The 26,301-nt window shown below is 40.1% G+C and overlaps 1 protein-coding gene across 1 annotated transcript in view; it reads right to left on the reverse strand.

The window, feature by feature from the left end:
• Positions 1-26,301, reverse strand: part of LOC122790051 (exocyst complex component 1-like) — a gene marked incomplete in the record, with an annotated part of 2,315,969 nt that overhangs the window by 35,686 nt on the left and 2,253,982 nt on the right. Inside the window, 1 exon segment of the mRNA XM_044057618.1 lies at positions 7,001-7,195. Within this exon segment, the coding sequence (XP_043913553.1) occupies positions 7,001-7,195 (195 nt within the window).

Below are 26,301 nucleotides of genomic sequence, written 5' to 3' on the forward strand. Positions count from 1 at the left end.
TCCTTAGCAACAACTAGATTAAAAAACTTTTCCAAGGCCAATTACAACCTCTTACATGACAGCATAAAAAGCTTCATAGCCCCTCCCTCAACTGATGGAACAGACACCTGTGCTGAGTTATACACCAATATTTTACACAAGAACCTGTACAACTGGGCTGACTCTGCCATACCTGATAGAATCAAAGCAAGATCTTCAAGAAAAAACAAACCTGCCTGGTGAACAACTGGCATTAATAGGTTATACAATAGGAAAAAGAAATTGCTGTCTAAGAGTAGGAAGGAATGCTCTCAAAACTGGAAACACTCCCTCCTCAACTTAAACAAGCAAATAAGACTCCTAGTGAAGTCCTCCAAAGGTAACTATGCATTCAAATTAGCTTCCCTAACTAAGGATAACCACAAGGCATTCTTTAGTTACACCTGTAACCTCAAAGGTAAGGCCCAAATTTGCACTGAACTTGTAGTTAATGGTACTACATATATAGAACCTGTGGATATAGCAAACCTGCTGGCTGACAGGTTCAGTGAAAACTTTAATCCTCTGTCCCTCCCACATATACTCAAAAACATCCCTAACACCTACCTCCCTCCTAGTATCTCTGAGGAGCACGTCTTAAATGTCCTCTCCAATGCCAAAAATCGAGCTTCTGTGGGACCAGACCACATCCCAGGCTGTGCTCTACATGGGTTAAAACAGGAATTAACATCACCACTGAGCAGGCTTTTCAATCACAACTTAAGCACTGGCTTCATCTCAGTGGAATAGAAAACAGCAGGCAGGCATGGACCCAGGAAACTATAGACCCATTAGCCTAACCAGCCTTATCTGCAGAGCCATGGAATGAATCATTATGGACCTTATTAACAAAGATAACAGAAATCTCCAAATGCTTGACCCCACCCAGACTGGCTTTGTCAAGGGGAGAGCATGCCTGTTAAACTTGGTGGACTTCTTTGAAACAGTCATCAAAGCTTTAGATGAGGGCAAATCTGTGCATACAGCCTACCTAGACTTAGCCAAGGCCTTTGACACAATTCCCCCACTCAGGCATAACTGATAACTCACCCAGCTGGGTATCAACCTATATATTGCCAGGTGGGTTGAAAACTGGTTCACTGATAGAACTCATATGGTTAAAATAGGGGACTCCACTACCTCCAACAGACCTGTAACTAGTGGTGTTCCGCACAGATCAGTTCTGGGACACCTACTGTTCGGAATCTTCTTATCTGAAGTACAGGCTAAAACCAAAGACTGTGGCTGACAAAGTTTGCTGATGACTTCAAACTGGGAGTGATCATTAAAACCCCTAGCAATGTCAACATCCTGCAAGAAGGTCTTAGGCTGACTAATGACTGGTGCCAAAGTCATGGTCTTAAACTTAATGCAAAAAATGTTTTATCTTCCCTTTTGGTGAGGGTGATGTTCCTGCAAACTACCACAACAGTAGCAATACCCTAAGAATACAGTCAGTGATTAGAGATCTGGCACACAGGTTGACAGCAACCTTAACTTCGATCACCATGTCTCCACTGTGGTACGAAGGGCATTTTATATTGGTCATCTCATAAATAAGGGCATTGTCTCCAGAAAAAAGCCCCCTGTACTCTTCTCTCATCAGGCGAATAATAGAGTAAAATGCTACCTTTGCTATGTTCCTTTCCAAACACCTGCAGCAATTGGACAGACCACAAAGGTTCCTTACAAAGACAATTCAGGGTTGTTATGATCTGTCTTATGTGGACAGACTGAAATCATTGTCACTTTACTCTGTGTCATGAATGAACAAACCCCAATGGCACCAAAATAAACTATAAGAAATATCCCAAAGTACTAGGCAGGAAAAATGCTGATATTATGGTGGCAAGCGCAGCCAACAAATCTATAAAATACAGAAATTTGAAGGGAAAAATACGGGAGCGCTTCCACGGTATAACCTTACCACTTCATCAGACAACTATAACAACCCATACTGGAACTTTTATACAAATGACATCACTCCAATTAAATCCTGCACCAGTAAAATCAAACAACATGGAAGACATAAGCACAACATCATCCCCAAATCACATAACATAAAAGTGCAAACCCCAAATAAAATTCCCTATTCTAATATGGATGCAAAAACAATAATATATAGGTCTAACTGTCTAAATAATAAAACTATAATGCAAAGATAAACATTTCACGAGACCATTTATACATAATAACACTGTATCCTATTAAGAGGTAGCCGGCCATTCACTTAAGCCGTTTATTTCTCAATAATGGCTTCAATGAGATGCTATCATTCAGCCCCATGGCCTGATGTGCCCCCAGCCTCAAAATCCATTCTAACTCAAACACCTGAGTGTGAGTTACTATATCATCACAACGTAAATTAGGACTCGTGACATGCAGTACTTGAAAGACAAAAATATGATCAGGACCTGTAGACAAGACATGCTTGGCTAGAGCACTAAAGTCATGCCTTTCTTAATACAATACATATGATTCCTAATCCCTTCTTTCAAGCTCCTGATCATCTTTCCTACATAAAAATGAAAACAATGTTGACATTGAGCAAGATAGACCACATGTCTCGTGTTGCAATCGGCACATGCCCTAATCCGCCACAGATAACCAGTAACTGGGTGTCTAAAAATACCTAGATTCATCTATATGATAGCAAAAATTACATTTGTTGCACTTGGACGTACCCACAGATAGTAGAGGTTCAAGGGTCTTATACCGAGGATAGCATAACTGCTGCTTCAAGTTTCCTTTGTTCTTATATATAAATCTAGGGCCATCTTTCAATAGACTTGAGCACCTGTTGTCAGTCTGCAGTATATGCCAATTTCTGATAACTATATGCTTCACAATATCGATGCCATGGGAGTATGTCAATGTAATAGAAGGACAACTATTCCTCTCCATAGATTGCACAAAGGGCCTATAATTATTGGAAAATATGGGCAAGCCCTACCCTCACGTTCACTAGTTACTTTAGCACAAGCGAAACCATTTATGCATAATAACACTGTATCCTATAAACAGGTAGCCGACCATTCACTTAAGCCATTTATTTCTCAATAACGGCTTTAATGGGATGCTATCATTCAACACCATGGCCTGATGTGTCCCCAGCTTCAAGATCCATTCTAACTCGACCACCTCAGTGCGCGTTACTATATCATCCCCACATAAATTGGAACTGGTGACATGCAGTACTTCAAAGTAGCAATGGGAACCAATTGTGCTAATTCATATGCCAACTTGGTCATGTCTGAATGGGAACAACAGCATACAGTGAATCAACAGAGAGATCACATAGTCATATACAGAAGTTTTGTTGATGACATGTTTATTGCTTGGCATGATAACAGACATGACCTTGATGGATTCCTTCACTATTTGAATAGCAGTAGTGATTTCTAGAGATTCACACTACCTTGCTCTGTGGAGAGTATTGATTTTCTGGATGTTAATATCCGGTTGGAAGGTGGGAGTTTATTAACTAAAATGCACAGGAAAGACTGCTATAGACCATCTTATTTTAATAGGCAGAGCATGCATCCCCACCATGTATTTGGCACCACTGTCAAAAGGACAGGCTCTGAGAGTCTCACGACTGTCTTGTACTACACTGGATTTTGATAGAAGTTTAATTGATTTGAAAAATGAATTTATGACCAGAGGTTACGCCCAAAGTGAGATAGAGCGAGCTTGTGCTAAAGTAACTAGTGAACGTGAGGGTAGGGCTTGCCCATATTTTTCCGATAATTATAGACCCTTTATGCATTCTATGTTGAGGAATAGTTGTCCTTCCATTACATTGACATACTCCCAGGGCATCGATATTGTGAAGGATATAGTTATCAGAAATTGGCATATACTGCGGACTGACAACAGGTGCTCAGATCTATTGAAGGATGGCCCTAGATTTATATATAAGAACAAAGGAAACTTGAAGCAGCAGTTATGCTATCCTTGGTATAAGACCCTTGAACCTCTACAATCTATGGGTATGTCCAAGTGCAACAAATGTCATTTTTGCTATCATATAGATGAATCTAGGTTTTTTTAGACACCCAGTTACTGGTTTTATGTGGCGGATTAGGGCATGTGCCGACTGCAACACTAGACATGTGGTCTATCTTGCTCATTGTCAACATTGTTTTCATTTTTATGTAGGAAAGACCATCAGGAGCCTGAAATAAGGGATTAGGGATCATATGTATTGTATTAAGAAGGGCATGACTTTAGTGCTCTAGCCAAGCATGTCTTGTCTACAGGTCCTGATCACATTTTTGTCTTTCAAGTACTGCATGTCACTAGTCCCAGTTTATGTGGGGGTGATATAGTAACTCACACTGAGGTGTGTGAGTTAGAATGGATCTTGAGGCTGGGGTCACATCAGGCCATGGGTCTGAATGGTAGCATCTCATTGAAGCCATTATTGAGAAATAAACTGCTTAAGTGAATAGTCGACTATGTATTTATAGGATACAGTGTTATTATGTATAAATGGTTGCTCTAGTGAACTGTTTATCTTTGCATTATAGTTTTATTCTTTAGACAGTTAGACCTATATATTGTTGTTTTTCAATCCATATTAGAATAGGGCATTTTATTTGGGGTTTGCACTTTTAAGTTATGCAATTTGGGGATGATTTTGTGCTTATGTCTTCCATGTTTGATTTTATTGGTGCAGAATTTAATTGGCGTGATGTCATTTGTATAAAAGTTCCAGTATGGGTTGTTATAGTTGTCTGATGAAGCAGTAAGGTTATACCTTGAAAGCACTCACGTATTTTTGCATTAACATTTCTGTATTTTATAGATTTGTTGGCTGTGCTTGCCGCCTTAATATCAGCATTTTTTCTGCCTAGTACTTTGGGATATTTCTTATAATTTACTCTGTGTCATGCGGACTGCTCAGAGGCAACCTGTGATGCAGCTCTCTACTACATAAAAGCAGGGGTGCAAGCACCCCTGCACCCCCTATGTGGGGGGCTGCTCCCCCCACACCCCCCTACTTAAATATTCTCACTCCGAGGTCGCACTGCATACAAACACACACAAAACTTCACCACACAAGTTACATTCTCCTTGCACACACACATAACAGCAACAAAAGACACTAACACACACCACAGCACCTACCCAAAACCCTTAACACACACACATACTTACCTGAATCCATAATCACAGTGGAACCTCAAAAGTGCGAAATTCCAAACCTCTGGTATTCAAGGTTTTAAATTTTGTGCTTCTGAGGCCTCAATCTTTTCAGGATTGCACTTTATGGGCTAGAAATACTGAATTTAGATATTTCAGTATTTCAAGCTTCTAAAGTGAATCCATATGTATATATATATATATATATATATATATATATATATATAGATTCACTTCAGAATGTCGAATTTCCAAAACTTCAAATTTCATATGGTAGAGACCATAAGATCGAAGTTTGGAAATCTTGAAACTCTGAAATGAATAAAAAAAAATACAAAACCAAGTTTCTTAATGGTTTTGCAGGGGGGGGGGGGCAAGCCCCTTTGCACCCCCACACCCCCGCTACTTAAATGCTCCAACTCCGGGATCTCACTACAGTGGGAAAAGGGAAATCTCCCATTCCATGCTATATGTTGAACTCTGTTCAGAATTTCGAGATTTCAAAACTTCTATCATATGGTCTCAATAATATGAACAATAATATGAAATTAGAAGTTTCGGAAATTCGACATTCTGAAGGGAACCCGTATATATATATATATATATATATATATATATATATATATATATATATATATATATATAAATATATGTTTCTGCTAGAACGTGGAAAGCATGGTTCATCGAACTGTACTTTGACGAACACACTTTAGCGAAAGTGCATAACATCAAATATGCACTTTCGCTAAAGGAGACTGGAAAAAGGAGAAAACATGCTGTTTGCATGTTTTGTTAGTTGTATATCAACATATATATATATATATATATATATATATATATATATATATATATGTATGTGTGTGCCCCCCCACACCACCCAACTATATATTCTAACTCCAGGGTCGCACTACAGTGGGGAAGGGGACATATTCCATTTACTTGCCAATAATACTTGTCAGTGAAATGAAGTGTCGGTCAAATGAAGTGTCGGGCAAATGAAATGTCAGTCATTTGGTCTCGGGCAAATGGGTGTCAGTCAACTGGAAGTTAGGGCAAATGAAGTAGACCTATATATATATATATATATATATATATATATATATATATATATATATATATATGGGTTCATGTCAGTACATCGACAGTTGAAAGCACCGAAAGTCACTACTTCGAAACGAAAGCATCGACCGTTGAAAACATCGACAATACGGTCACGTAAAGTAAAGTAAAGTAAAGTCACAAAAACAAGTGCTAACATGGGTCCTGCAAGGGGGAAGTAAAGGATATGATATGATACTGTACCCATACTAAACTCCGCAATATCATATCCTTTTCTTCCCCCTTGCAGGACCCATGTTAGCACTTGTTTTTGTGACTTTACTTTACTTTACTTTATGTGACCGTATTGTCGATGTTTTCAACGGTCGATGCTTTTGTTTCGAAGTAGTGACTTTCGGTGCTTTCAACTGTCGATGTACTGACATGAACCCATATATATATATATATATAAACACACACACACACACACACACACACACACACACACACACACACACACACTATTTTAATTCTATTACATTATAAGAACCAGTCCCATTATGCAAAGCCTGTATTTGACTCTAATTATTTCCTGTCTGCAGACAGTAATGAGACAGATGAAAATCCATGCTCTTTATTTATGCTGTTGTACTTCTGCTGTGTACTGTGAAGAACCAGGGTGCTTTAGTCTGCTTGGTTTTCCAGCCCTCTTACTAACAAATGCAACACAAAGTTGATGAATGTTGTGGATCTTTTGTAAATGCCAAAAATAAGTCCCTAGGTAGGAAGTACTTACCAGTATAAGGTTCTCTTCCTCAGAAAGATGCTTCAGAATCTTCTTGTAGACCAGCTCCAGTGATTTCTTCACTTCCTTTCCAGGGTATTTATCAATCACCTTTCTCAGTTCCTGCTTACTGTATGCCAGTTGAAAGCTTACTTCGTCATCTTTCACCCCCTGTGCCACTCGACCTCTGACACCATCAAAGAAGTGCTGTAAAGAAGGAAGCAGCTCTTATTATCTGTGAAATGAGTGTTCAGTACTCAACGCAAAATGTCTCATTTTGTAGGTTTGATGGGGGTGGGCTCAAAACACATACTACTTTGGAGAGATATGTAAGCCCAACTATGTTTTAAATATGCAGCAACATCTACATTGTTCAGACACAGAAAATTACGCTTTGCAAACTTGCGAAATGTTGGTACAACTAAATTTATAGTTTGCTCTGAGTATGTATTTTGCATTATTTTTCCATGAACCAGGCATGCTGGCTCTGTTGTTTGACTGCAAGATATGTACCCCAAAGATGGTTTGCCCTCTTACTTTCCACTGTTGTCTGAAAACTGGTTATAGTACTGTTTGCTAATACTACAACATGCCTGGTCTTATTTCCAAGCAAACATACGAACTGACCAAATAAATTCGCAGTCCCTGCATCTATCCTTTGCACTCTTCGTAGCCTTTTGAAGGTCAGATGTGGAGGAAAGCAAGCTGCAGTTTATTTGTTTAAAAATGTTCTCTAGGAACTTAAACCCTTAGGCCTGCAGGCAGTGTAATACTGCTCCCCTCTTGGATATTTCAGCTGATGTTTTTGTTTCCTGGCCACAACAAAAGTCCTGCTTTATTTGGCCTCCTTCTTACTGTGACAACTTACCTCTCATGCTTAAACAGCTCCCAGAAAAGACCTTTATTAACCTGTGTGTCTCATTTTCCAGCTTATGTTTACTCATTACATGTTGTGTTGTCTACCCCAGCTGTTGTCCAAACAGCTTACCTGGCTGTTAAAATCTGCTGTGCTCTATCTAGTCCAACATTGTACCTCCTCAAACATGTACCCAAGTACTCTGAAAACAGTCTCCTCGGGGTGAGTCTGTTCAGTCTATTGTTTTATGACAGTGGAAGAATCACTTTTTATTCTGCTATTAATAACCACACCAGGCATTCCTCTTAACGTATGACATATGTTTTACAGACACACGCACACACACACACACACACACACGCACGCACGCACACACACACACACACACACACACACACACACACACACACACACACACACACACACACAGACACACACACACACACACACACACACACACACACACACACACACACACACACACACACACACACACACGCAAAAGCATCAAAACACATTACTTCTTTGCCAGCACATCAAAAATGTAGCAACACAACAAAACAACTATATTCACAAAAGTAAAACACCAAGAATCTCACACACCATAGGGCACTTCATTGACTGAGTGCTTTTGTCTTATAAAACTAAAAAACTAAGACTTCTTCAAAGTAATGACATCAAGCCTCACATCCATTTTAAATCCCAGATAACCAATCACAAAATACAAAATTACCTCAACATCACCCAGATAACCAATCACAAAATACAAAATTACCTCAACATCACCCAGATAACCAATCACAAAATACAAAATTACCTCAACATCACCCAGATAACCAATCACAAAATACAAAATTACTTTAACATCACCCAGATAACCAATCACAAAATACAAAATTACCTCAACATCACAGTCTTAAAGGCATTCAAATAAACAGACATACTAGAATAAATAGTAGTAATAAAAGTAAACAATGAATATATGTTTAAATGAAACCCTGTGTTCATGTTTAAATGTCATGGTTTATTAGCTCTAATTTTCAAAATACTAGAAATTGATAGAGTATCATTGATTCCGGGTGTCTGAGAGGCATTAAGCCTCAACTGCCAAAATAGCTCTTTTCTCTCTAAATGGGATCACCTGAACCCTGTTCATGGCAAAAAAGTAAACTTTTTAAAATTAGTAAATAAACAAGAATGTCTATACAATGCATTGGTAGATTTAGTTTTTTTGATGTTGTAAATGTATTTGAAAATGTACATAAAATACACACACACATTGAAGCACCAAGCCATTGCAAATGCAAAACAAAAGGTTTCCTTTTGTGATCATTTAACCACAACTGTAGCTCTTCCTTTAGACACAGACTGTCCAAATTGTGGTGCTTTCAGAAGAAAGTGATTTTTTGTAAGGTGAAGTGTAGTTTTCAGGTTATGGACATGGGATAGGGTTAACACACATGGGCAAGGATGTCAGCTGTGTTTCATGGTGTCTTATCATTTGAGGAATTTCATCTCAGGCACCTGCATATCTCTCTCAAATGGAGCAAGAATTGATAAGACTAGAATGATGAATATCTTGTCTTGATATCTGATCAAGTGTTTTCGATTATTTTTGAGTTATATGATGGCTGCTCTATTTCTTCTGCAGGATTCCTGCCCATAGTAGAAACTCTAATGAGCCGTTCCCATCTACTTTAATTCATTAATTCCTATGAGGTAAGCCGCATGTTTATTATGTGTTATTTGTTATAATTTATGTCATATATTTAGTACTATGGATGCAATTGGTTTCCATAGTAACAGAAAGTGGTGCGACGTTTTTTATCAGTACTTTCTCCTTATAATAATTAAAAAGACAAGTTCCTGGTGCCATTGTAATGAAGAAGCACAGTCTAGATAAACTGATGAAGTATTTACTTATGAGTGGCAAATGGAAAAAAAAGACTGCAAATTATTAGATTTTTATGCTAGTGTATGCACATACATTTGCACTTTTAATATATGCTTTTCTAACTGCATTTGCAAGTCAGACTGACACACAGGATAACTGGCCAGTTCCAAGCATTTTTAAGTTTGTATAAAACAAGTGATGATAAATCAAGGAAAGTGAAAAGAAACAGAGCTGATGTGATCAGAGTCGGCTCTCCTTTTACTCCTTTTGTATGTACAGTCTGCAAGGAAAGGACTGAAAACTTCGAGCAAGTTAGCAAGCCATGATTACATGTCCCTGATTCTGAAAAGATGTCACCTGCCAAGAAACTGGGCACTCCTTTTTTTTTAAAGAATTTAAAATACTATTTGCCATTAGTAGAGTGTCTTTGGTTATCTGATTATAAAATGTTTTTAGAGAGAGATTCACAATGTAGTGTACTTACCTGTACTTACCTGCCTGTCTGTCTGCTATTGCTGCAATGAGGGAACTGCTGCTAACATCTGTACAAAGAAATTGTGCTGCTACTATTAGACAATGCTCTGGATTCAGCAGTAATGTTTATTATTTTCAACAATGGCAGGTCAGCCATGGTTTAGAATGACCAGCCTAGCCTGTTTAAATGAACATACTCATAAGAACAAAAGGATAACAAAGATTAAAGCAATAACTGCTGAAGTGACACCTGAATCAAAGTTCAAACTGAAAATGTCAGCTCTGTGAGGTGCCTCTAGCATGATGTGATTTAAAGTTATCATAAGGCAGCAAAAAAAGACATTTTTATTGTTGAAGGAAAATTTAAAGATGGCAAAACACATAACAGTAAGCAAATTCTGGTCCAAATGGAGAGATGATAAATCGGTAAGGAAAAGAGAGTAGTTTTGCTGGAATTGAATTCATCCTCAACTCTTGATGAGTACCTTCATGAGGTGGACCCTGCTTTTCACAAAATCTCACCAAGACAACAAATATAGACTGTATTTTATATAACATATATCAATGACAAAAGTAGGTTAAAAAATAAAAAAGATAACTGGGTGCACACGTCCCAGGATAAAAAAATGCCCAATCCTAGTAGGTGAACTGGTGCCAGGACTAGAAAAAATGACAGTGTAGAATCCTCAAGACATGGAAACATTCCTGCAATGGGGCTAGGCCAGGCCCAGGGGGAGGACGGCCCTCCTGTTTTAGATGGAAATAGTACTCCACAAAAATCACAAAAACTGATAGGCCAAAAAAGGAGCCAAACAGATGATAAAGTGGAGTATTGAGGATAAGAAAGAAATTATATACTGTTACTGTTATGCAAGAAGCCCAGAATTTCCAGACAGAAGATATACAAAAACATTGAGAGAAATTAGAGGGAAAAAAAATACTTCCACCAGAAAAACTGTAAGAAGCTTCAAATGCAAATTTGTGTTTATTAATACAACAGGTCCATGAAAAACACTATGTAGACCAAAAAACCTTGGGCTGTTTGGAAAAAGAAGCAACTGAGGAAGTGCAAAAATATAAAGAACAAAATCTAGAGACTTTTGAAAGTTGTAAAAAAGAAATATGGACATAGGAAAGCGAGATCTGATATGGTGCAATATTTATGCAAAAGAGAAAGCCAAATTAATCAACACAAAAAAGGTAGCCCAAAGATATTCAAAGAGAAACACAGGAAAAAGCATCCAGATATGGAAAATTTCAAAATAAAAAAAAATAAGATCACAAAGAGAGAATGTAGAATGGAAGATTAGTCAAGTAGAAGTTAAAGAAATAGAAGCTGGAGTTGTGGAATACTTGCAAAGTGAAGGATTCAGTGTAGAAAGTGTAACACAGATAGCATCACAGCAGGTAGAGCAACGGATACCCAAATTAAGGAGAAACCAATGGAGTGGGAAACATTTAATCAATTGGCATATGAAGGCACTTATTTATTTTATTTATCTATTTTACATTTGTTGGCCGGGCTAGTCTAACTGGATACATGTCCATTTTCAGTAGAGGTCCGGGGAGATAAGCTCCAAGATAGGACAATGAAATTAACAAGATAACAAATAAGGAAACAAACAAAAAAAGTCATATTTACAATGCATATTACAGGTTATCACAGTAAATTCATCAGTGCAGAATACAGGCATAACATAGCATGCTAGTACAATCAAGATGTTCTAGAAGGAGGTAGTATTATGGTTAATAAGGAAGGAACTACAGTTAATGAGTAGAAAAAGAGCAAAGTATTAAGAGACACATAACTAATCAGGCTTAGTACAGGGGCATAACCAGTGTGTTCTGAGGAACACTGTCAGTTTGTTTTTGAAGCAGGATACTGAGGGGAGTGAGGAGAGTTCATATCTAGTCAGGGTTAATACAGGGGCATAACCACTGTGTTCTGAGGAACACTTTCAATTTGTTTTTGAAGCAGGATACTGAGGGAAGTGAGGAGAGTTCATATCTAGTCAGGGTTAGTACAGGCGCATAACGACTGTGTTCTGAGGAACACTTTCAATTTGTTTTTGAAGCAGGATACTGAGGGAAGTGAGGAGAGTTCATATCTAGTCAGGGTTAGTACAGGGGCATAACCAGTGTGTTCTGAGGAACACTTTCGATTTGTTTTTGAAGCAGGATACTGAGGGAGGTGAGGAGAGTTCATATCTAGTCAGGGTTAGTACAGGGCATAACCACTGTGTTCTGAGGAACACTTTCAATTTGTTTTTGAAGCAGGATACTGAGGGACGTGAGGAGAGTTCATATCTAGTCAGGGTTAGTACAGGGGCATACCCAGTGTGTTCTGAGGAACACTGTCAGTTTGTTTTTGAAGCAGGATACTGAGGGAAGTGAGGAGAGTTCATATCTAGTCAGGGTTAGTACAGGGGCATAACCACTGTGTTCTGAGGAACACTTTCAATTTGTTTTTGAAGCAGGATACTGAGGGAAGTGAGGAGAGTTCATATCTAGTCAGGGTTAGTACAGGGGCATAACCAGTGTGTTCTGAGGAACACTTTCAATTTGTTTTTGAAGCAGGATACTGAGGGAAGTGAGGAGAGTTCATATCTAGTCAGGGTTAGTACAGGGGCATAACGACTGTGTTCTGAGGAACACTTTCAATTTGTTTTTGAAGCAGGATACTGAGGGAAGTGAGGAGAGTTCATATCTAGTCAGGGTTAGTACAGGGGCATAACCACTGTGTTCTGAGGAACACTTTCAATTTGTTTTTAAAGCAGGATACTGAGGGACGTGAGGAGAGTTCATATCTAGTCAGGGTTAGTACAGGGCATAACCACTGTGTTCTGAGGAACACTTTCAATTTGTTTTTGAAGCAGGATACTGAGGGAAGTGAGGAGAGTTCATATCTAGTCAGGGTTAGTACAGGGGCATAACCACTGTGTTCTGAGGAACACTTTCAATTTGTTTTGAAGCAGGATACTGAGGGGAGTGAGGAGAGTTCATATCTAGTCAGGGTTAGTACAGGGGCATAACCACTGTGTTCTGAGGAACACTTTCAATTTGTTTTTGAAGCAGGATACTGAGGGAAGTGAGGAGAGTTCATATCTAGTCAGGGTTAGTACAGGGCATAACCAGTGTGTTCTGAGGAACACTTTCAATTTGTTTTTGAAGCAGGATACTGAGGGAAGTGAGGAGAGTTCATATCTAGTCAGGGTTAGTACAGGGCATAACCACTGTGTTCTGAGGAACACTTTCAATTTGTTTTTGAAGCAGGATACTGAGGGAAGTGAGGAGAGTTCATATCTAGTCAGGGTTAGTACAGGGGCATAACCAGTGTGTTCTGAGGAACACTTTCAATTTGTATTTGAAGCAGGATAGTGAGGGAAGTGAGGAGAGTTCATATCTAGTCAGGGTTAGTACAGGGCATAACCACTGTGTTCTGAGGAACACTTTCAATTTGTTTTTGAAGCAGGATACTGAGGGAAGTGAGGAGAGTTCATATCTAGTCAGGGTTAGTACAGGGGCATAACCAGTGTGTTCTGAGGAACACTTTCAATTTGTTTTTGAAGCAGGATACTGAGGGACGTGAGGAGAGTTCATATCTAGTCAGGGTTAGTACAGGGGCATAACCACTGTGTTCTGAGGAACACTTTCAATTTGTTTTTGAAGCAGGATACTGAGGGAAGTGAGGAGAGTTCATATCTAGTCAGGGTTAGTACAGGGGCATAACCAGTGTGTTCTGAGGAACACTTTCAATTTGTTTTTGAAGCAGGATACTGAGGGAAGTGAGGAGAGTTCATATCTAGTCAGGGTTAGTACAGGGCATAACCAGTGTGTTCTGAGGAACACTTTCAATTTGTTTTGAAGCAGGATACTGAGGGAAGTGAGGAGAGTTCATATCTAGTCAGGGTTAGTACAGGGGCATAACCACTGTGTTCTGAGGAACACTTTCAATTTGTTTTTGAAGCAGGATACTGAGGGAAGTGAGGAGAGTTCATATCTAGTCAGGGTTAGTACAGGGGCATAACCAGTGTGTTCTGAGGAACACTTTCAATTTGTTTTGAAGCAGGATACTGAGGGAAGTGAGGAGAGTTCATATCTAGTCAGGGTTAGTACAGGGGCATAACCAGTGTGTTCTGAGGAACACTTTCAATTTGTTTTTGAAGCAGGATACTGAGGGAAGTGAGGAGAGTTCATATCTAGTCAGGGTTAGTACAGGGCATAACCAGTGTATTCTGAGGAACACTTTCAATTTGTTTTGGAAGCAGGATACTGAGGGACATGAGGAGAGTTCATATCTAGTCAGGGTTAGTACAGGGCATTACCACTGTGTTCTGAGGAACACTTTCAATTTGTTTGTGAAGCAGGATACTGAGGGAAGTGAGGAGAGTTCATATCTAGTCAGGGTTAGTACAGGGGCATAACCACTGTGTTCTGAGGAACACTTTCAATTTGTTTATGAAGCAGGATACTGAGGGAAGTGAGGAGAGTTCATATCTAGTCAGGGTTAGTACAGGGCATAACCAGTGTGTTCTGAGGAACACTTTCAATTTGTTTTTGAAGCAGGATACTGAGGGAAGTGAGGAGAGTTCATATCTAGTCAGGGTTAGTACAGGGGCATAACCAGTGTGTTCTGAGGAACACTTTCAATTTGTTTTTGAAGCAGGATACTGAGGGAAGTGAGGAGAGTTCATATCTAGTCAGGGTTAGTACAGGGCATAACCACTGTGTTCTGAGGAACACTTTCAATTTGTTTTTGAAGCAGGATACTGAGGGAAGTGAGGAGAGTTCATATCTAGTCAGGGTTAGTACAGGGGCATAACCAGTGTGTTCTGAGGAACACTTTCAATTTGTTTTTGAAGCAGGATACTGAGGGAAGTGAGGAGAGTTCATATCTAGTCAGGGTTAGTACAGGGGCATAACCACTGTGTTCTGAGGAACACTTTCAATTTGTTTTTGAAGCAGGATACTGAGGGAAGTGAGGAGAGTTCATATCTAGTCAGGGTTAGTACAGGGCATAACCAGTGTGTTCTGAGGAACACTTTCAATTTGTTTTTGAAGCATGTTACTGAGGGAAGTGAGGAGAGTTCATATCTAGTCAGGGTTAGTACAGGGGCATAACCACTGTGTTCTGAGGAACACTTTCAATTTGGTTTTGAAGCAGGATACTGAGGGAAGTGAGGAGAGTTCATATCTAGTCAGGGTTAGTACAGGGGCATAACCAGTGTGTTCTGAGGAACACTTTCAATTTTTTTTGAAGCAGGATACTGAGGGAAGTGAGGAGAGTTCATATCTAGTCAGGGTTAGTACAGGGGCATAACCACTGTGTTCTGAGGAACACTTTCAATTTGTTTTTTGAGCAGGATACTGAGGGAAGTGAGGAGAGTTCATATCTAGTCAGGGTTAGTACAGGGGCATAACCACTGTGTTCTGAGGAACACTTTCAATTTGTTTTTGAAGCAGGATACTGAGGGAAGTGAGGAGAGTTCATATCTAGTCAGGGTTAGTACAGGGGCATAACCAGTGTGTTCTGAGGAACACTTTCAATTTGTATTTGAAGCAGGATACTGAGGGAAGTGAGGAGAGTTCATATCTAGTCAGGGTTAGTACAGGGGCATAACCACTGTGTTCTGAGGAACACTTTCAATTTGTTTTTGAAGCAGGATACTGAGGGAAGTGAGGAGAGTTCATATCTAGTCAGGGTTAGTACAGGGCATAACCACTGTGTTCAGAGGAACACTTTCAATTTGCTTTTTTGAGCAGGATACTGAGGGAAGTGAGGAGAGTTCATATCTAGTCAGGGTTAGTACAGGGGCATAACCACTGTGTTCTGAGGAACACTTTCAATTTGTTTTTGAAGCAGGATACTGAGGGAAGTGAGGAGAGTTCATATCTAGTCAGGGTTAGTACAGGGGCATAACCACTGTGTTCTGAGGAACACTTTCAATTTGTTTTGAAGCAGGATACTGAGGGAAGTGAGGAGAGTTCATATCTAGTCAGGGTTAGTACAGGGGCATAACCAGTGTGTTCTGAGGAACACTTTCAATTTGTTTTTGAAGCAGGATACTGAGGGAAGTGAGGAGAGTTCATATCTAGTCAGGGTTAGTACAGGGGCATAACCACTGTGTTCTGAGGAACACTTTCAATTTGTTTTTGAAGCAGGATACTGAGGGAAGTGAGGAGAGTTCATATCTAGTCAGGGTTAGTACAGGGGCATAACCACTGTGTTCTGAGGAACACTTTCAATTTGTTTGTGAAGCAGGATACTGAGGGAAGTGAGGAGAGTTCATATCTAGTCAGGGTTAGTACAGGGCATAACCAGTGTGTTCTGAGGAACACTTTCAATTTGTTTTGAAGCAGGATACTGAGGGAAGTGAGGAGAGTTCATATCTAGTCAGGGTTAGTACAGGGGCATAACCACTGTGTTCTGAGGAACACTTTCAATTTGTTTTTGAAGCAGGATACTGAGGGAAGTGAGGAGAGTTCATATCTAGTCAGGGTTAGTACAGGGGCATAACCACTGTGTTCTGAGGAACACTTTCAATTTGTTTTTGAAGCAGGATACTGAGGGAAGTGAGGAGAGTTCATATCTAGTCAGGGTTAGTACAGGGCATAACCACTGTGTTCTGAGGAACACTTTCAATTTGTTTTTGAAGCAGGATACTGAGGGAAGTGAGGAGAGTTCATATCTAGTCAGGGTTAGTACAGGGGCATAACCAGTGTGTTCTGAGGAACACTTTCAATTTGTTTTTGAAGCAGGATACTGAGGGAAGTGAGGAGAGTTCATATCTAGTCAGGGTTAGTACAGGGCATAACCACTGTGTTCTGAGGAACACTTTCAATTTGTTTTTGAAGCAGGATACTGAGGGAAGTGAGGAGAGTTCATATCTAGTCAGGGTTAGTACAGGGGCATAACCACTGTGTTCTGAGGAACACTTTCAATTTGTTTTGAAGCAGGATACTGAGGGAAGTGAGGAGAGTTCATATCTAGTCAGGGTTAGTACAGGGGCATAACCAGTGTGTTCTGAGGAACACTTTCAATTTGTTTTTGAAGCAGGATACTGAGGGAAGTGAGGAGAGTTCATATCTAGTCAGGGTTAGTACAGGGGCATAACCAGTGTGTTCTGAGGAACACTTTCAATTTGTTTTTGAAGCAGGATACTGAGGGAAGTGAGGAGAGTTCATATCTAGTCAGGGTTAGTACAGGGGCATAACCAGTGTGTTCTGAGGAACACTTTCAATTTGTTTTGAAGCAGGATACTGAGGGAAGTGAGGAGAGTTCATATCTAGTCAGGGTTAGTACAGGGGCATAACCACTGTGTTCTGAGGAACACTTTCAATTTGTTTTTGAAGCAGGATACTGAGGGAAGTGAGGAGAGTTCATATCTAGTCAGGGTTAGTACAGGGGCATAACCACTGTGTTCTGAGGAACACTTTCAATTTGTTTTTGAAGCAGGATACTGAGGGAAGTGAGGAGAGTTCATATCTAGTCAGGGTTAGTACAGGGGCATAACCAGTGTGTTCTGAGGAACACTTTCAATTTGTTTTTGAAGCAGGATACTGAGGGAAGTGAGGAGAGTTCATATCTAGTCAGGGTTAGTACAGGGCATTACCACTGTGTTCTGAGGAACACTTTCAATTTATTTTTGAAGCAGGATACTGAGGGAAGTGAGGAGAGTTCATATCTAGTCAGGGTTAGTACAGGGGCATAACCAGTGTGTTCTGAGGAACACTTTCAATTTGTTTTTGAAGCAGGATACTGAGGGAAGTGAGGAGAGTTCATATCTAGTCAGGGTTAGTACAGGGCATAACCACTGTGTTCTGAGGAACACTTTCAATTTGTTTTTGAAGCAGGATACTGAGGGAAGTGAGGAGAGTTCATATCTAGTCAGGGTTAGTACAGGGCATTACCACTGTGTTCTGAGGAACACTTTCAATTTGTTTTTGAAGCAGGATACTGAGGGAAGTGAGGAGAGTTCATATCTAGTCAGGGTTAGTACAGGGGCATAACCACTGTGTTCTGAGGAACACTTTCAATTTGTTTTGAAGCAGGATACTGAGGGAAGTGAGGAGAGTTCATATCTAGTCAGGGTTAGTACAGGGCATAACCACTGTGTTCTGAGGAACACTCTCAATTTGTTGTGAAGCAGGATACTGAGGGAAGTGAGGAGAGTTCATATCTAGTCAGGGTTAGTACAGGGGCATAACCAGTGTGTTCTGAGGAACACTTTCAATTTGTTTTTGAAGCAGGATACTGAGGGAAGTGAGGAGAGTTCATATCTAGTCAGGGTTAGTACAGGGGCATAACCACTGTGTTCTGAGGAACACTTTCAATTTGTTTTTGAAGCAGGATACTGAGGGAAGTGAGGAGAGTTCATATCTAGTCAGGGTTAGTACAGGGGCATAACCACTGTGTTCTGAGGAACACTTTCAATTTGTTGTGAAGCAGGATACTGAGGGAAGTGAGGAGAGTTCATATCTAGTCAGGGTTAGTACAGGGGCATAACCACTGTGTTCTGAGGAACACTTTCAATTTGTTTTGAAGCAGGATACTGAGGGAAGTGAGGAGAGTTCATATCTAGTCAGGGTTAGTACAGGGGCATAACCAGTGTGTTCTGAGGAACACTTTCAATTTGTTTTGAAGCAGGATACTGAGGGAAGTGAGGAGAGTTCATATCTAGTCAGGGTTAGTACAGGGGCATAACCACTGTGTTCTGAGGAACACTTTCAATTTGTTTTGAAGCAGGATACTGAGGGAAGTGAGGAGAGTTCATATCTAGTCAGGGTTAGTACAGGGGCATAACCAGTGTGTTCTGAGGAACACTTTCAATTTGTTTTGAAGCAGGATACTGAGGGAAGTGAGGAGAGTTCATATCTAGTCAGGGTTAGTACAGGGCATAACCACTGTGTTCTGAGGAACACTTTCAATTTTTTTTGAAGCAGGATACTGAGGGAAGTGAGGAGAGTTCATATCTAGTCAGGGTTAGTACAGGGGCATAACCACTGTGTTCTGAGGAACACTTTCAATTTGTTTTTGAAGCAGGATACTGAGGGAAGTGAGGAGAGTTCATATCTAGTCAGGGTTAGTACAGGGGCATAACCACTGTGTTCTGAGGAACACTTTCAATTTGTTTTTGACGCAGGATACTGAGGGACGTGAGGAGAGTTCATATCTAGTCAGGGTTAGTACATGGGCATAACCCGTGTGTTCTGAGGAACACTTTCAATTTGTTTTTGAAGCAGGATACTGAGGGAAGTGAGGAGAGTTCATATCTAGTCAGGGTTAGTACAGGGGCATAACCACTGTGTTCTGAGGAACACTTTCAATTTGTTTTGAAGCAGGATACTGAGGGAAGTGAGGAGAGTTCATATCTAGTCAGGGTTAGTACAGGGGCATAACCAGTGTGTTCTGAGGAACACTTTCAATTTGTTTTGAAGCAGGATACTGAGGGAAGTGAGGAGAGTTCATATCTAGTCAGGGTTAGTACAGGGGCATAACCACTGTGTTCTGAGGAACACTTTCAATTTGTTTTTGAAGCAGGATACTGAGGGAAGTGAGGAGAGTTCATATCTAGTCAGGGTTAGTACAGGGGCATAACCAGTGTGTTCTGAGGAACACTTTCAATTTGTATTTGAAGCAGGATACTGAGGGAAGTGAGGAGAGTTCATATCTAGTCAGGGTTAGTACAGGGGCATAACCACTGTGTTCTGAGGAACACTTTCAATTTGTTTTTGAAGCAGGATACTGAGGGAAGTGAGGAGAGTTCATATCTAGTCAGGGTTAGTACAGGGCATAACCAGTGTGTTCTGAGGAACACTTTCAATTTGTTTTTGAAGCAGGATACTGAGGGAAGTGAGGAGAGTTCATATCTAGTCAGGGTTAGTACAGGGGCATAACCACTGTGTTCTGAGGAACACTTTCAATTTGTTTTTGAAGCAGGATACTGAGGGAAGTGAGGAGAGTTCATATCTAGTCAGGGTTAGTACAGGGGCATAACCACTGTGTTCTGAGGAACACTTTCAATTTGTTTTGAAGCAGGATACTGAGGGAAGTGAGGAGAGTTCATATCTAGTCAGGGTTAGTACAGGGGCATAACCAGTGTGTTCTGAGGAACACTTTCAATTTGTTTTTGAAGCAGGATACTGAGGGGAGTGAGGAGGGTTCACATCTAGTCAGGGTTAGTACAGGGGCATAACCAGTGTGTTCTGAGGAACACTTTCAATTTGTTTTTGAAGCAGGATACTGAGGGAAGTGAGGAGAGTTCATATCTAGTCAGGGGCATAACCAGTGTGTTCTGAGGAACACTTTCAATTTGTTTTTGAAGCAGGAAACTGAGGGAAGTGATGAGAGTTCATATCTAGTCAGGGTTAGTACAGGGGCATAACCACTGTGTTCTGAGGAACACTTTCAATTTGTTTTTGAAGCAGGATACTGAGGGAAGTGAGGAGAGTTCATATCTAGTCAGGGTTAGTACAGGGGCATAACCAGTGTGTTCTGAGGAACACTTTCAATTTGTTTTTGAAGCAGGATAGTGAGGGAAGTGAGGAGAGTTCATATCTAGTCAGGGTTAGTACAGGGGCATAACCAGTGTGTTCTGAGGAACACTTTCAATTTGTTTTTGACGCATGATACTGAGGGGAGTGAGGAGAGTTCATATCTAGTCAGGGTTAGTACAGGGGCATAACCACTGTGTTCTGAGGAACACTTTCAATTTGTTTTTGAAGCAGGATACTGAGGGAAGTGAGGAGAGTTCATATCTAGTCAGGGTTAGTACAGGGGCATAACCAGTGTGTTCTGAGGAACACTTTCAATTTGCTTTTGAAGCAGGATACTGAGGGAAGTGAGGAGAGTTCATATCTAGTCAGGGTTAGTACAGGGGCATAACCACTGTGTTCTGAGGAACACTTTCAATTTGTTTTTAAAGCATGATACTGAGGGACGTGAGGAGAGTTCATATCTAGTCAGGGTTAGTACAGGGGCATAACCACTGTGTTCTGAGGAACACTTTCAATTTGTTTTTGAAGCAGGATACTGAGGGACGTGAGGAGAGTTCATATCTAGTCAGGGTTAGTACAGGGGCATAACCACTGTGTTCTGAGGAACACTTTCAATTTGTTTTTGAAGCAGGATACTGAGGGGTGTGGAGAGTTCATATCTAGTCAGGGTTAGCACAGGGGCATAACCAGTGTGTTCTGAGGAACACTTTCAATTTGTTTTTGAAGCAGGATACTGAGGGAAGTGAGGAGAGTTCATATCTAGTCAGGGTTAGTACAGGGGCATAACAAGTGTGTTCTGAGGAACACTTTCAATTTGTTTTTGACGCATGATACTGAGGGACGTGAGGAGAGTTCATATCTAGTCAGGGTTAGTACAGGGGCATAACCACTGTGTTCTGAGGAACACTTTCAATTTATTTTTGACGCATGATACTGAGGGACATGAGGAGAGTTCATATCTAGTCAGGGTTTGTACAGGGGCATAACCACTGTGTTCTGAGGAACACTTTCAATTTGTTTTTGACGCATGATACTGAGGGACATGAGGAGAGTTCATATCTAGTCAGGGTTAGTACATGGGCATAACCAGTGTGTTCTGAGGAACACTTTCAATTTATTTTTGACGCATGATACTGAGGGACATGAGGAGAGTTCATATCTAGTCAGGGTTTGTACAAGGGCATAACCACTGTGTTCTGAGGAGCACTTTCGATTTGTTTTTGACGCATGATACTGAGGGACGTGAGGAGAGTTCATATCTAGTCAGGGTTAGTACAGGGGCATAACCAGTGTGTTCTGAGGAACACTTTCAATTTGTTTTTGAACCAGGATACTGAGGGATGTGAGGAGAGTTCATATCTAGTCAGTGTTAGTACAGGGGCATAACCACTGTGTTCTGAGGAACACTTTCAATTTGTTTTTGAAGCAGGATACTGAGGGAAGTGAGGAGAGTTCATATCTAGTCAGGGTTAGTACAGGGGCATAACCACTGTGTTCTGAGGAACACTTTCAATTTGTTTTTGAAGCAGGATACTGAGGGACGTGAGGAGAGTTCATATCTAGTCACGGTTAGTACAGGGCATACCCAGTGTGTTCTGAGGAACACTTTCAATTTGTTTTTGAAGCAGGACACTGAGGGACGTGAGGAGAGTTCATATCTAGTCAGGGTTAGTACAGGGGCATAACCACTGTGTTCTGAGGAACACTTTCAATTTGTTTTTGAAGCAGGATACTGAGGGACGTGAGGAGAGTTCATATCTAGTCAGGGTTAGTACAGGGGCATAACCACTGTGTTCTGAGGAACACTTTCAATTTGTTTTTGAAGCAGGATACTGAGGGAAGTGAGGAGAGTTCATATCTAGTCAGGGTTAGTACAGGGGCATAACCACTGTGTTCTGAGGAACAATTTCAATTTGTTTTTGAAGCATGACACTGAGGGAAGTGAGGAGAGTTCACTGGGGAGGAGATTCTAGGCTTTTCCAACAATATTATTAAAGAGGGAGTCGCCAGCCTTGTTGTTTCGTTTAGTGGAAAGTACTAGAAGTCTCTGAGAAGACCTTAAGGATTTCAGGTTTTTATAGGGAGTGATGTGTGTGGATAGAATAGGAGTTTTGGAAGGTTTGTAAAGAGTGTTGTGGGCTATAGATAGTTGATGGAATTTAATCAGATTTTGTAGTTCAAGCCATCCCAGCTGCTTTAAATTAATGCAATGGTGGGTTCTAAATGGGTGTCCTGTAGCAAATCTGGCAATGTCACTGTACGACATTTCCATTTTGCTAAGATTGTTTTTAGATAGATTAGTAAAAATAGGTGAGGCGTAAAGAAGTGAAGAGATTAGATGAGTGTGTGCTATAGTGGTTTTAGCTGTAGGTAAGAGGATGGATTTTATCCTATAGAGAGAGCCAAGTTTTTTGTTGACAGTTTTTATAGTATTGTTAATATGGATGTCAAAGTTCAGATTGTTGTCAATGGTGATACCCAATAGTTTGGTGGTTGGATCAGGGGATGTAATAGTTTTATTGGTAGAGATAACTGAGAAATCAAGAGGAGAGGACTTACTGGTGGGAGAGAAGAGGAGGTGTTTAGTCTTTTGGTGTTTAGGAGAAGGCATCTATGTGTGAACCTTGCTCAACTGTGTTAAATACTTGTTGGGTAAGAGAGTGAAGCTCAGAAGAGGAGGTGGCTGAGCATATCAGTGTGGAGTCGTCAGCATATTGCATGCATGTGGCTTGGGGGATGGCAAGGTGAAGGTCATTAATAAATATGGAAAAAAGTAGAGGTCCTAGGATGGACCCTTGAGGGATACCAAGGTTGACAGGCAGGTGAGTGGAGAGAGACTTGTGCCATAGTACAGCCTGTTGTCTTTTATCAAGGTAGGACTGGAACCACTTTATAGAAGTATCTAGTGACAGGGATTTAAGTATTTAGATGATAATTTGGTGATTTACCAAGTCAAAAGCTTTAGACAGGTCAATAAATAGTGCTGAAGAAAGCTTGTTAAGGTTGTAGTTTTTATTGATACAATCTGTGAAGGAAAGAAGGGCAGTGGTAGTGCTATGTGAAGGTTTGAATCCATGTTGACAGTTGGAAAGTAAATTATTTTGGGTTAGATGGCCAGGTAATTGTCTGTGAATGCATTTCTCCATGATCTTTACCAAAGGTGAGAGAAGGGCAATGGGGCAGTAGTTGGAGAGTTCAGTGGAGTGTCCACCTTTATGGAGGGGGATAATATGGGGAAATTTTCCATAAACTGGGGATATGACTTTCGGTAATAGTTCTATTGATCAGAACAGAAATGGGATAAGCAATAGCTTTGGCTGATTGTTGTAGGAATTCAGCAGGTAGTTGGTCTGCTGAGGGTAAGCATGGTTTTAGTTTCTGTAGATGGGTTAGAATATATGTTGTTGGGACAGGCTGAATATGAAACGTAGGGGGTAAGATTGATTTATAGGAAGGTAGAGTGAAGTTATTAGGTGATAGTTGACTAGCTAGTGTTTGTATAGCATTAGTAAAAAAGGTATTGAAAGCATTAGCTGTATTCATTGGATTTTTGTGGTCAGTATTTTGAGGGTTTGGAGTAGTGGATTGACCTGGATGGAGTAGTTGGTTAAGGCTAGCCTAAAAATTTTGCGGGTTGTTTTGATTAGCTTGTTGGGATTGTAGGTAGTAGTTTCTTTTAATAGATATTATAGCTTTCTTGGTTTCATTTCTTAGCTGTCTAAAAGTTAGTTGGTCTACAGGGTTTTTAGTCTTTCTCCATTTTGCCCAAAGAGAGAATGTAGAATGGAAGATTAGTCAAGTAGAAGTTAAAAAAATAGAAGCTGAAGTTGTGGAATATTTGCAAAGTGAAGGATTCAGTGTCTTCAGTAGGAAACCAGTAAAAAGTTCAGTTGGAGTTGGACAGGAAGGGAAGGAGCCGGAAACTGTCGCAACTCTGATGCAGTCAGTGTTGTGGAATGACAGGCCAATGAGGCTACCATATGAAAGAACAACGGATGACATGATGAAACTGAAGAGAACATGGCATAGGAAGATGCTCTGGAACTTTCTATAGAATGCTCACAGGAAATGGAGAAAAAAGAATGTGCCCGCAGTTTAGAAGAAAATGATCTAAGAAAAGATTTACTTGATTTAATAAAGATGGGCGGGCATATTAAGATCAATGAACAAAACTGAGTACAGAAAGTCAATAAAACCCCAAAAGTTAGAAGTCTGATAAAACAAATGAACACAGTAATTAGGACTGTCCATAGGGTTTCATGCAATATAACAAAAGTAAATAGTATATATTACTGTACAGCTAAATTAATAACAGATAAAGTCTTACCACAAAAACATGGGGTAGTAAGGGAAAGAAAGGGGAGAAATCAAATGCCATCATGGAAGCATTGACTAGAAAAAACAATAAAGCAACTAAAATAAAAGTGTTCTTGTTAGAAGAGTACAGAAGATGGAACAGATCAACAAAAATACTCAGAAGAATAGACGTGACAAAGGCAATGTGCATTATCAGAACAGATCAGGATCTACCGTGCACTATTACAAACAAACTAAAATAGCACAGGCAGAAAAACTTAGAAGATATGCAGACAAATATAAAGGAGACGTACAAAGTAAGCAATGTGTTGATGGCGATCTTGTACTTGAGGGCCTCACCAGTTCATTTCGCGCAGAAGTGGGCGTGTCGTGAATTGAGTGACAGATGCGGTGGACCTGGGCTGTGCAATAGTCTGTAAATTATGAAACTGGCCTGTGACGGTCCTATTCTCAAAACAATAGTTTCACTGTGCGTTGAGACAAACTGAACTAATTCAGGAAGTTTTATAAAACATCAATACTCAGTGGCTTTTACAAGTATAGCTGTATTAATCGCTATTATAAATAAGCCAGACTTCATGCTACGTTTTCAAAAGTCTTATCTATTACATTTACCTTTATATATGTTCCGGTCCGGTCTCAAAAGAAAAAAAAAAGTACGTACGGATGAATGTGTGGAAGCTGAAATAACCAGTAATAAAAGAAGTGGACATAAGAGCGTAGAAAGAAAGTACCACAGTCTTACCTAAAGCTTCCTCCTCAGGGTTACAACGAGGAGCACAGTGTGCTAATAAAATAACTGTATTCAGAATAAGCACAGATGTAACATTTTTTGGTGATATTGTACTTGTAAGGACTCCCTTGTGAAACTATTGTTTTCTTTTTACATTTTGTTGTACATTCGGAGGGAATGCATATTCATGAACAACATATCACGGGGGTGGGTTTTGGGCGGGGCTTGCCACTGCGCATCTGGTGAGGCCCTCTAGTACAATATCACCATATTGATGACCCCAAAATGTTTTATACAGAATTGGGAAACAAGGCAAAAAGAATTGAAACACCACCAAAAAAGAAAGATACATTTTGGAGAAGTATCTATGAAGATCCTGTGGAACTTAACAAAGATGCTAAACAGATAGAAGTAAAAGAAAGAATAAAAAGTTTAAAGGTACAGGATATGAAATGGGATGGAGCAGCAGACAGAGAGATTGAGACAAAGTTAAGAAAAGCCTCTTAACTGGAAAACCCCAGGCCCAAATACAGTACCTAACT

This window comes from Protopterus annectens, chromosome 15.part0 (assembly GCF_019279795.1).
Source record: "Protopterus annectens isolate FY-2018-M chromosome 15.part0, PAN1.0, whole genome shotgun sequence".
Classification (NCBI taxonomy): domain Eukaryota; kingdom Metazoa; phylum Chordata; order Ceratodontiformes; family Protopteridae; genus Protopterus; species Protopterus annectens.